This window comes from Pipistrellus hanaki, assembly GCF_964339955.1.
Source record: "Pipistrellus hanaki genome assembly, chromosome: 3".
NCBI classification, from domain to species: Eukaryota; Metazoa; Chordata; class Mammalia; order Chiroptera; family Vespertilionidae; genus Pipistrellus; species Pipistrellus hanaki.
Window position 1 is genome coordinate 7,027,909 of NC_140505.1, and position 12,568 is coordinate 7,040,476.

Genomic DNA, 12,568 nt, shown 5'->3' on the forward strand with positions numbered 1-12,568 from the left:
TTTAATCCAGGACTGCTGGCTTCCAACTGCTCGCCTGCCTGCCTTCCTGATTGCCCCTAACTGCTTCTGCCTACCAGCTTGATCATCCCCTAACCACTCCCTGCCAGCCTGATTGCCCCCAACTTCCCTCCTCTGCCAGCCTGGGCACCCCTAACTGCCCTCCCCTGCAGGCCTGGTTCTCCCAACTTCCCTCCCCACTGGCCATCTTGTGTCCACACGGGGACAGCCATCTTGTGTGTTGGAGTGACGGTCAATTTGCATTTTACTCTTTTATTAGATAGGAGGATGCTCAACCACTGAGCCACATGGGCCAGGTGAAAAAGTTCCCTCCTTATTACTGCCCTCTGACCAGTGCCCAGTAGGCTAAAGGAATCTGACTTCCTACGAATCCACCACAATATACATACCTTTCACTTCAGGAGCTACAGGCCGATTCCTGGGACCAGCGGTGTCTGTGTAAGTATCACAGTTGTCAAAATGGAATTTCTCTCTTCTTGACAGGTAACCCATTTTTGATAGGTCACCATGCTGACCGCAGATTTTTTGAGTTAGAGCTAAGTATTCTCTCTGAAGGTTCCGCATCTCAAACTCCAAGGTGTCCCGCTCATTCTCAATACTCCTCACATAGTTTTCTAAAAGTACTTTGTCTTCTGCAAGCCGACTGATGCTGCTTTCAAATTTTATGTTTTCTTGACTGTGTTTTTTTAGCTCTTCTTTTAGAATCTGGTTATCTGTTTTAATTTCCATGACCATTTTTGATAACCTCTCACATTCGTTCCCCATTTCGGATAAACTGTTCTTATAAATACTTGCTTCTGATTTTGCACTTTTTATTTCGTTCCGGAAACTCTCTTCGGCAGTAGAGTGGTATGTTTGCATGTTCTCAATTTCTCTTTCCATCATTTGCCTGGCAGCAGCAGATTCTTGTAATGTGGTCGCAAGACTAACTTTTTCATTATTGACCGTTTCTATGATTTGAAGCAGCGCCTCTTGCTCAGATTTTGCCAATCTCTCTCTCTCTTTCAGCTGCACTATCTCTAGCTGGTTTTCTTTCAGTTCATTTTCAAGTGAGCTTTTTTCCGTTAGGAGCTGGTAGGTTTTCTTCTCTAACATTTCCCTTTCATCTTGTATCAACAGAATATTTGTTTTCATTGATTCCATTTCTATGCTCATTCGATTATATTCATTATTGACCGTGGCCATATCATTTTGAGTTTTCTGCTCTTTACTTTTCAGTTTATCTAATGTTTCTGTCATTTGTTGTTTCTCCAAAGAAAGTTGACTATTTTTTTCCTCTAGGGTTTTATTTTGTCCTTGGAGAACATTATATTGACTAATAACTTTTTTCAATTCTTTAATACATTCTTTGCTATCTTCTTCTGTTTTAATTAATTGGGACTGAATAGTGTTCTTTTCTTCAACCAGATCCTTAAGTTGCTTTTCATATACTTCAATTTTCTGTATCAGAGATTGTGTGGTAAAGACCAGGGGTTTTATTTTGGTCTTAAGGGCTAGATTTTCATTCTCCAGCTCTGCTACTTTTTTCTGTATCTGCAGAGATTCCTTTAGGTAATTCTGTAAGTACTGAATTTTTGCAACACACTGCTCAGTCATGGAATTGACTCTGGATGTTTTCTCATTTTCAAATATGATTGGTCCTCGTTTTACTACAAGTGGTTGCCTTTCTCTATCGTTCATTTCACATTTTGTTGATTCAAAGAATGACGGTGTAAATGGAAGTCTGGAATGGAATTTTAAATCTGTATTCTTGTTAGTGATAGGAATTTCTTTATTGTTTTTCTCATTCCTCTTTCCCCTATGTGATTCACTCCTAGACAGTTTTTTACATTTTCTACAAAAATTCAGATGGAATTTTGACACTGATTCCCTGAGTGGGAGTAATTTGCTTATTAATGCCTCCAATTCTAAAATTCGCTTTGATTTTATATCTTCATTCAAGTTACTTTCCATATTTTCGCCCTTAATAAAGTTACCTTTGTCCTTGTGAATGGGGTCATATGGAGTATTACTTTGAACATCTGTATCCATCTTCAAAGTCTGAAGTTCATTTGTGAGTGCCAGTTCCCTGTCGTGTGACGTTTGAAGCTCTTTCTTCATCTGCTTGATAGAATGGCAAATATCATCTAAATTCTCACGAAATCCCTGCTGGGGGAAAGGCACAGCAACTTTGGAATTACCCAGAATTACTGTGTCAGTTTGAGGCCTAACATTTTGAGGTGCATCAGCTAGAAAGCTATACATGTTGTAATTCTTCAACATGTCCGAATTTTCTGATGTGTTCATAATTGCGTTGGAGGCTGAATTATCCATTGAAGTTCTTAGAGCTAATATGTCCTTGAAATGCATCGGGGGTGGCATGTTTACACGTGGAGAGAGACTGTCGCCATTATCGCTACTGAATTTCTCTTCCCTTGAAGGGAGCATCCTCGAGTCCTCAAAATGATGAATTTTCTCCACAGGGAGGATCTCTTCTTGATTCTCTGTAGGCTAGTAACAATAAAAAGCACACTGTAAATGTCCTGTCATTTGCCACATGGTCCAACATACTAAGACAACATGTTGTGGAGGGTTTGTTTTTGCAAGCAAACGGACATCTTAATCACATGGACAGCAAAGAAGCCCAACAAGTGTGGTTCATTTCCTCCAGGAAATCTAACAACAGTTGAGATCTGTCACTCTGGTCTTTGCTATTTGCTTAGAGAGTATACTTATCCCCTTCCGGGGTGAGATACATGGGCCAACCCTTCAATTTCAGAAATAGACATTTAACCTCTCTCAAGAGACCATCGCAGATGGCTGGGAAAGATAGAAGCAACAGGCCAAATGGAAGTTTAAAGAAAAATGGATATTTCCACTTCTTGGCTATTTGTCTCCCTCAGCTATGCATTCCTAGTTCCAGAAGATTCTAGGGCTCTGAGTATCCTGAAAATGTGAGTACTAATCAGTATAGACACAGGGACAGTGATATGGACCTGACCTAGCGCATTCACCCCGCGTCTAGGTCAACCCTAAAGTAGATAAACTCAAAAGTGGACAGATGGGCGATAACAACTGCCTGGCATTTCATTTGCTCGGGAATCTTTGGGCATCTGGACTATTCACACACGCTCCTAAGGGAAATGGGAGGTTGCAGAAGTATGGGGGTAAACGCACGCCTTTTAGGGTTTTCAGGACAGGAATTTCCTTCTTTTCCTCTCTGACAATCCAGTCGCCCTGTGAAGAAGTTGAAGATAAACTGGTTGTGGTAACATTTTTGAAATACCCAACTATAGAATGATTTTTGTACAGAATAACATACCTTTTCATGGCGTGTGTTGAATACTAGACTTTTTTCTGAGCTAAATTGTGGGTTTTCTACTTCAATAATACTTTTGTTCAGTATTTCACTGATTTCAGACTGTACCTTTAAAAAGATAAATTGAGAATGTTAGAGTTTGACTTCATGTTTATAAACTTATGACTGTCCAGGTAACTTAATTTCCCACATGTAAAAATTCTTTCCCATCACATAAAATATAAGTTAAACTTAACTTATTGTAATCTATATCATTAAAGATATCTTTAATAAAGTGATCCCCTCAATATGTGATCATAAAATTAGAAAGACTAAACTTAGGAAAAAAATAAAATCGTATGCAGTATATTCAAATAGTTTTAGATGTTTGACTTTAACATTGTTGAACACATCCGAGACCTTTGACCTCTGACATCAGAATGGAACCTAGTCTGTCACCCTCAGGAGTTCTATCTTCTCTTCCCAGTTCCCTGCAATTGCTTTCAGTATAGGAATATTGAGTCTTTAGTGAATAAGTGTTGTGCTCTGCAGCCCCAATATTCACACCCAAACCTCCTCTTCGCACTACCCTGCACTCCTTCTGGGCCAAGTCCATTCAGGGCTGGTGACACTGACCCCACCTCCAGCTCCAGGCGGTAGGTAGGTGACTCAGCGCTAACCAGTGGGGGCATTGTCTTCCTCGGCACGTGATTGGTTCCAGCCCCGCCTGTGACCGGACCTGGGCCAATCAGAATCAGGCCGAGGTACTTCAGTAGAAACTGGGAAGAGAAAAAGGCATGGTCCCCTCTCTGTCTGGGATCTGGAGGGAGAAAGGTGCGGGACGCCTAGCAGCCCCTCCATCACTGCGTGGAGTCTGAGGATCCATTGCTGTGGAAGGCAGACATAGAGCATGATAAGCGACTTCATGAGCTGAGTCCTGGTCACGTGACTCCAGCCTTCCCCGAGTGAAAATCCCTAAGGTTTTCAGTTACCCCAGCTAGTGCACTTCCCCCCTTAGTCATTTTGGGTTAAATTTTGTGTCATTTATTATTATTTTTAAAAATATATATTTTATTGATTTTTTACAGAGAGGAAGGGAGAGGGATAGGAGTTAGAAACATCGATCTCCCTACTGGGGATGTGCCTGTAATCAAGGTGCATGCCCTTGACCGGAATTGAACTTGGGATCCTTCAGTCCGCAGGCCAACCCTCTATCCACTGAGCCAAACCGGTTAGGGCTATTATTATTATTTTAAAAAATATATTTTTGTTGACTTAAGAGAGGAAGGGAGAGAGACAGAAATACCAATGATGACAGAGAATCATTGACTGGCTGCCTGCTGCCCACCTCCCACTGGGGATGGAGCCCACAACACCAGCCTGTGCCCTTGACTGAAATCAAACCCAGGATCCTTCCGTCCACAGGCTGACGCTCAATCCACTGAGCCAAACCAGCTAAGGCAGATTTTGTATCATTTATAACGAGAGTCCCTGTCTGTAGACTATATATAGTCAGTCTAAACAAACAAACAAACAAACAAACAAACAAACAAACAAACCAGTGAGCGCTATTTCTTTTTGTCTCATATCCGAGTATATATAACGGAATATAGTTTCCCCCAAATGCTGAGCCTAGGAATGTTTTGGCCTCTGGTATATTCTGTTCTGTGTCGGCTGATCAGTTGGCCCCAGGTCCTCAGGTATCAATGTGGACGATCAATTCTGTTGGGATGTTTCCGGGGGCAGGCGGAGGGGGACGTACCATGCTGACGTTCTGCAGGGTCTGCATGCGGAGAGCCTGGAACGACTCCAGCTGATGCTGAAGGGCCTGTAACAGGGAACAAGGGGACTGAGCGTCTCGGGGAGGTGAGCCTGTGCTGGAATTGTGGTGACTTTGTGTGAATATCCCCCAAGATGCCATTCAGCAGGAGGGACCCCAGCAAGGCCAGTGACGCCCCCTCTCCGCCATGCTTGCTAACTCTCCCATGAAGATTCTTGTGGAGAACCCATGGGCACTGAGGAATTATTTATTTATGAAAACCATCAGCCTTTGACAAACATGTTTGGAGAAAACAAAACATACTCACCTTCAGTGCCGACTGTGGTTGGACTTGACTTTCTGATTCGGCTACACAGCCATATTCTAAAAAGAGAAATGGAACAACCGTGTGGTTTCTTTTCTAAGCTTTGTTTTTGGGCAACTGTCACGGGAAGCCGTCTCCTGTTCTGGACAGTGAGGCGAAGAGATAATGAGCATTTGAGGTTCAATTAGGAAGAACCCAAGGCCAGTCACAGAGTAAGTTTAAGAAAGAACTGTTTTCACTTAAAGTCTCTAGCGGAGGTTGTAAAAGTGGTTTGACTTGTAACACCAAACTTGACACTTCCAAAAAATCAGATATTTAAAAAAAAAAAAAGTATTGTATTGATTTTTTACAGAGAGGAAGGGGGAGGGACAGAGAGTTAGAATCATCGATGAGAAAGAAACATCGACCAGCTGCCTCCTGCACACCTCTTTTTTTTTTTTTTTTTTTTAATATATTTTATTGATTTTGTACAGAGAGGAAGGGAGAGAGATAGAGAGCCAGAAACATCGATGAGAGAGAGTCATCGATCAGTTGCCTCTTGCACACCCCCTACTGGGGATATGCCCGCAACCAAGGTACATGCCCTTGACCGGAATCGAACCCGGGACCCTTCAGTCCCCAAGCCGACGCTCTATCCATTGAGCCAAACCGGTCCTGGCCACACCTCTTACTGGGGATGTGCCCACAACCAAGGTACATGCCCTTGACCAGAATCGAACCTGGGATCTTTCAGTCCACTGGCCTATGCTCTCTATCCACTCAGCCAAACCGGTTAGGACCAACTATTTTTGTTTGTTTCTGGGATATAAACTATATACATATTTTTGGTAAAAATACTAATAATCCTCATGTTATGAGAAACCCATGGCAAACTACTGTATGGACCTTAGTATCCACGAAACAGCCATGTAATATTCTTTCTCCTTATCATGGAAAGCAAGTTGGGTTAGCGGAGCCTGAGTGCTGCCATGCTCTCAGTTGTATAAAGATCCGCATGCTCCCACCCAGAAAAGAGGTTACAGAGCTGTTTCCGGGGAGACTACATACATTTCCCGACACACGCCCCCCTCGGCTCCAATGGCCGGCGACTCCCTCATTTTGTAAATGTTTAGAATTTAAAGACAATGCAAGGTCTGAATGAAATGAAAGCTAGGAGAAAATGTGCCCCTAAGCCAGTGGTTGGCACACTCATTAGTCCGCCGAGCCAACTATCAACAAGACAACGATTGACATTTCTTTGGAGAGCTGAAAACTGGCTTTTGTGCATGGGCCACGAAGTTTCAATTACACTGTATTTTGTGGAAGAGCCACAGTCAAGGGGCCAAAGAGCCTCATGTGGCTCACGAGCCGCAGTTTGCTGACCACTGCCCTAATCTGACAAGTTCTGCCCTACTTGAAGGTTTCTTTTTTTTTTTTTTATATTTACTTTTGTTATTTATTTATTTATTTTTAATCCTCACCTGGATATATTTTTTCCATTGATTTTTGGAGAGAGTGGAAGGGAGAGGGAGAGACGGAAACACCGATGTGAGAGAGACACGTCGATTGGTTGCCTCCAGGGAGCCTGCAACCCAGGTACGAGCCCTTGACTGGGATCGAACCCGGGCCTCTTCAGTCCGTAGGCCGACTCTCTCTCCACTGAGCCAAACAGGCCGGGGCCCGAAGCGAAGGTTGTGAGAGAGGTCAGCAAGTCTTCTTTGGCATGACAGTCTGCCGGACTGCCCCATCTTCCGTAAGCTGGTGCCAAAGTAGGCCCCCTCCCTGCCCACGGGCCCTCCCTCGTCACTGAGAGGGCACCTGGGGTCCAGAGCCTGGAGCCATTTAGCCAATTGAAGAATTCCACTTTTATGGGGTGGGGCGGGGTGGGGGGGGTAGAGGGGGGACAGGCAGGGCCAGCAGGCCCATTGGAGAGTGGTTCCGCTTTGCATCAGACTGGGAAGAAATGGGAGCCTGAGAGGTTGATCTCGGGTGAAAAGGAACTCGATGGAGGTCTGGACCAGGGTGGCAAAGCTTCCTGAAGTTCCTCAGACCCTAAAACAACCTCTGCTGATGGACTCGGAGAGATCAGAATGCAAATCCTAGAATCCCACCACCCAGAGTTGGCTGTTGTTAGTAACTATGAGTACTCACCCACCCTACTGAGCTCCACCACCCCCCCCCCCCCCCTCCGGCATGTATGTGGCAAAACCAGAATGATTTTAGAACAGTGGGGTCATATTACACATGCTCCTGGGAAATAAATGGCATCAAACTTACGTTTAATAGAATAAAAGCTACAAATTATCGCTAGTATTCAGGTCTTTTTTCACCACATGAGAGATGATTTCCTCTGAGATCACTCTAAACTAATGAACATATATCAGGAAGAGGATTATGAGGTTGGGATTTTAATTTTTTTTTTTTTAATAACAAGCATTTCTGTTGTACTCGGTGATGACTTACTCCCTGCCAAGAGCACATTTATGAGAAAATGAGCATCCTGCTTCCTCCCACAGCTGCTCCCCGCTTGTTCTGATATTTGCTCGTTCTGTTGTTTGTCACGCTGTGAAGTTTTACGATGTTTAATTTTGTTCTGGAACCATAACTTCAGCAAAGCCGTTTAGCACACAGCTGGGATATTATTATTGCAAATAATTTCAGCCCAACTTTGTTCTTAATGGATTTACTGTCCACCATTCCATCTGCTTCCGGCACCTGCAGCCGCCACCTCCCTCTTCTCCCTTTCTCTCATTAGGAGGCCTCGCAAGTTCAGGCTGAATGCAGGACTTCTGTTGCTAAAACCAAGTAAGAGCAGTGGGGCCCAAAGACATCTGAAGGCTTAGTGAAGTAAACAAAAGCTTGTAAAGAAAGAACATGGAGTTTATAGACTGGCCTAGATTTTATATCACTTATAACGGGGGTCCCTCCCTCCATCTCCTCTTTCCTGACCACGGTGTGTTTGCAGATGCCACGCTGCCCCTTTTCAGATGGCTCACGGGCACCCTGGGCAACTCTGCTAGGAGTTTCTCTCATCTCACATCGCCCTTCAGTCGATCTAGCCCTCTGCGACACCATTTTGGAGCCACTGTGTTTTCCTCTGCACTTCTCTGTGGCCTCATGATTTGGGGAGTGCCTGGGGGAGGGGAGACCATGTGGATCTGTGTGGAGCCTTCGTGGAGGACCTGATCTCTGCTGTTGTGTTGGTCCCTGAGACTCTTTTTAAAAAAAAATATATTTTATTGATTTTTTTACAGAGAGGAAGTGAGAGAGATAGAGAGCTAGAAACATCGATGAGAGAGAAACATCGACCAGTTGCCTCTTGCACACCCCCTACCGGAGATGTGCCCGCAACCAAGGTACATGCCCTTGACCGGAATCGAACCCGGGACCTTTCAGTCCGCAGACCGACGATCTACCACTGAGCCAAACCGGCTTTGGCCAGTCCCTGAGACTCTTGTTAGCAATCCAGTGGGAGGTGCATTCCTGTTTCCACAGGAAATACTCTTTTTTTTTTTTTTTTTTAAATATGCTTTTATTGATTGCAGAGAGAGGAAGGGAGAGGGAGAGATAGAAACAGCAGTGATGAGAGAGAATCCTTGATCAACTGCCTCATGCACGCAGCCTACTGGGGACGGAGCCCGCAACCCGGGCATGTGCCCTGGCTGGGAATCTAACCATGACCTCCTGGTTCATAGGTCGACGCTCAAGCACTGAGCCACGCTGGTTGGGCCGAGGGCAGTTTCTGTGCAGTGACAGGGACAGGGTCCACAGGAAGTGTCTTGAGAAGGGCGGACTGAAGTCCAGCACGGAGTTTTACTATGGAAGCGGATGGGAGCCTGTGGGACAGGGTCCCTGATGGGAGAGATGTGACGATCAAGAAGGATTTTTCAAGCCTGGGAGCATCTAGTGGGCCTGCTGGCTGCTGGAGCCCCATGGGAGACAGGGAGGGAGGGGAGAAGATTCGGAGAAGAGGGAGGCTGACTGTGGAAGCAGAGTGAGAACTGCAGCAGAGAGAGGACTCGCAGGCCGTGACCTCTGATTGAAAGGGGAAGGCAGAGGGTAGGGGTGCCCAGCTAGGTAGCTGGCAGATTTCCAAGCCGAAGTGGATTTTGGGTCTGCCTGCTTCTATTTTTTCCCTGCACTGTGAGACCCTGTGATTGGTTGAGAGGGAGTGGCGAGAGAGGGAATAGTCATCTTGGAGAGGGTTTGGAAAAGCATTTTCTGGGAGATAAATAAGCTTCCCCAACAGCACTGAGCTGGTGGTGTGACTCAGAGTGAAGTTTTCCCAGCAATGCTCTGGGGACCCGGTGACAGCACAGAGCAGGCAGGGGGGCGGATTTTTTTTTTTTTTTTTAAAGCTATTCAAGTAAGTTTTTGTTCTTTTCAGGAGTTTCTTATGGCCCCTGTTTATTTCCAAAGGGAAGAAATCCTTAAAAAAAAAAAACCCACAGAGAGATCTGGAATTCTGGAATCGGAAGAGAAAGTATCGCAGAAGCACAGGAGGGCGAACACAATCTAAAGGCCATTTGGGTCCCCGCGGCAGGCACAGTATGGGGGGGTGGGGTGGGGGGTGCAGACCACGGAGGGGCTCAGGGCCCAGCCCCGGACTGAGGCTCACACCCCCGGGAGGGCACGCCCTGGGGTTCACACCACCGTAGACGTAAATTCGCCAGCAGTGAATTCTCTTCTGGAAGTGTCAGAAGTGAGAAACAAGATAACTGCAGTGGAATGGCATTGAGGGGGTTAAGCGAAGGTCTGGGGATTTACTCTGAAGCTTGCGGGAGATTAGGCCACACTCAGGGCACCCAGGAAGTCTTGAGTTGGGGATCCCGTGCTGGTCTCGGCTCTCAGGGTCACCCCTTCTCTCAGCACCTCTGTGCCTGGATTACCCACATCCCACACGCAGGATATATGTGCCCCTGGGGGTCTGAGCCTGGCCCATCAGCCATATAGCGCCTTCCACCTGGGTGCTCTGCTTCCTCCCTGGCCATCACGCTGACCCCCAGGCCCTCCGAGAGGCCCGCAGCCTCCGCAAGAGACTCCAATGTTCCAGCTGCCCTGCGGGCTGGCTGTTCACACACACGCCCTCGGCACCTTAGCTGGAGCTTGTCCATGGAGCTCTGTGGTCGTTTCAAAACGCTCCCCCCAGAATACCCTCACCATTCGCCCAGAAATGTTTACTATAAGAGGCATTGCTTTTGGAAAAAAGGATATGTCTTTCCGGCGTCTCAAAAAAAAAAAAAAATTAAAAAATCCACAGCTCCTGGTTGGTGTTGAGAGAACCAGTAGAGTACAGTGTGGTGTTCAAGGCCTGGATCTGGGCCGGCCCCCCTGGACACTGGGCTCTGTTCCTTGCTACCTGTGTGACCGTGGGGGTGTGTGGACCTCCCCTGCCTCAGTTTCCTCACTCCTAATGTGGGGACGATGGGAGTGCCTACTTCATAGGGCTGTTGTGAGATCAAAGGAGTGAATGCATTGAAATGCTCTGAACAGCTGAAACCGGTTTGGCTCAGTGGATAGAGCATCGGTCTGCGGACTGAAAGGTCCCGGGTTCGATTCCGGTCAGGGGCATGTGCCTTGGTTGCGGCGACATCACCGGTGGGGGATGTGCAGAAGGCAGCTGGTCGATGTTTCTCTCTCATTGATGTTTCTGGCTCTCTATCCATCTCCCTTCCTCTCTGTGTGAAAAATCAATAAAATATATTTAAAAAAATAAATGCTCTGAACAGCATCTGGCTCAGAGGGATGCGCTGTGTTAGCTGCTCTTAATCTGGGCCGCATGCTAGTTCCTGGGAGCACGCATGTGCTGGGGGCACACATTGCGCCGGTGGATGTGAGCCATGGACCAGGCACCTGCAGTCCAAAGGCGGACACGTCCACCACGCCCTGGCCCTGCCCCGGGGGCTGTGGTCCCTCGGGGGGTTTACCTGTCTCACGGCCTCCGCCTTCCTTCGCCCCCTCAGAGGAGTTTAGGATCTTGGACGCTGAAAGGAGGACGCAGTCAACTTCATCCCTTTCCTGGGGAAGCTTTTCTGTAACAGAAGAACCAGAAGTGGCTTTTGGGGGCGGTGGGAGCAGGGAGGCGGGGCGGGCGCGAGGGTTCGGGGCGCCGATGCCCTGAGCGGCCACCAGAGGGCGCGCTGGGGCCACGCAGCGGCGGCGGCTGGACCAGGCGGCTGGGAGGCTGGAGGGATGGAGGCAGGGATGGAGGTAGCGCTGTTCTGGGGTGAGCCGGGGGTGCGAGGTGGGTGAGGGAGGGATGGAGTGTGCGGCTAGTCGAGAAGACCGGATGGTCTGGATGGGATGGTCTAGACTCTTAGGGGATGAAGGGGCCAGGCCCAGGGAGGCGGCCCCCTCCACCACACCCCCACTCCTCCATCCACTGACCACAGCTCCCCTCTAGGGACTGACCCCGCCCAGGCTCTCACCCGGGCTCATTGCTGCTGCTCAAGCTCTCTCTTCTTCCCAACTGCCTGCTCCCCTGCATTCCGCTCAGTGGCTTCCCGCCGGGGCAGCCCGTTGCCTGGTAACGGGATGGTTGGGTCGCCACAGGCGCACGTGGGCGCGAGCACGGGTGGGGGTGGGGGTGGGGGGAGGGAGAAGGCGCGCGCTGGGGTCCGGGGTCCGGGGTCTGGGGTCCTGGGTCCTGGGCCCGGAAAGCCCCCACCCTCCACACCCCTGCACCCTCAGCCGCACCGGGGACACTGCAGGCGAGAAGGCTCCCCTTTGCTGTGTCCCCAATCCGGGGGCCGGCTCCCTAGGGCGGCTTTCTCCTCCCCCACTTCCTGCGGGCCCAGGACTTGATGGTCCAAAGCTGAGAAAAGGGACTGTATGGAGACAGGCAGACACTTGGGGCTTTTGCCTTTTTTCTGATCTCGGTTTCATTGTTTGCTCTACGCTGTGCTGTTCCTCTAATTTCCACCCTTTCAGCAGAGCAGCTCCAGCTGTGGCGGTTTGAGCGGCCCCAGAGCAGTATTGTAAAGGGTTTTCGTGTGCTGAGGTCGAGAGAAGACACCTGTTTCCAATGATGAACTTAAAATAGCGAAGCATCACAATAGACACATTACAGCTGTGGCCATCGCTGAGGCACGGCCTTGGAGGCGGGCGTGGTCAGCTGAGGGCCCACGATCCGCTTTGTCCCACTCAGAAGATGGCGCTCTTCAAGCAAACGCTTTACATGAGGAGATATTAATTTTGCAACAACATCCAT

At 48.0% G+C, this 12,568-nt stretch overlaps 1 protein-coding gene across 1 annotated transcript; it reads right to left on the bottom strand.

Moving 5' to 3' along the window:
- Nucleotides 1–333: 333 nt before the first annotated feature.
- Nucleotides 334–12,568, bottom strand: CCDC110 (coiled-coil domain containing 110; the record flags this gene model as incomplete). Its single annotated transcript, XM_084876250.1, has 7 exons — nucleotides 334–2,508; nucleotides 3,175–3,234; nucleotides 3,320–3,424; nucleotides 5,058–5,123; nucleotides 5,383–5,438; nucleotides 11,286–11,542; nucleotides 12,426–12,568. 7 exons carry the CDS (start codon nucleotides 12,566–12,568, stop codon nucleotides 382–384), a joined length of 2,814 nt encoding a protein of 937 aa, XP_084732376.1. The 3' UTR covers nucleotides 334–381.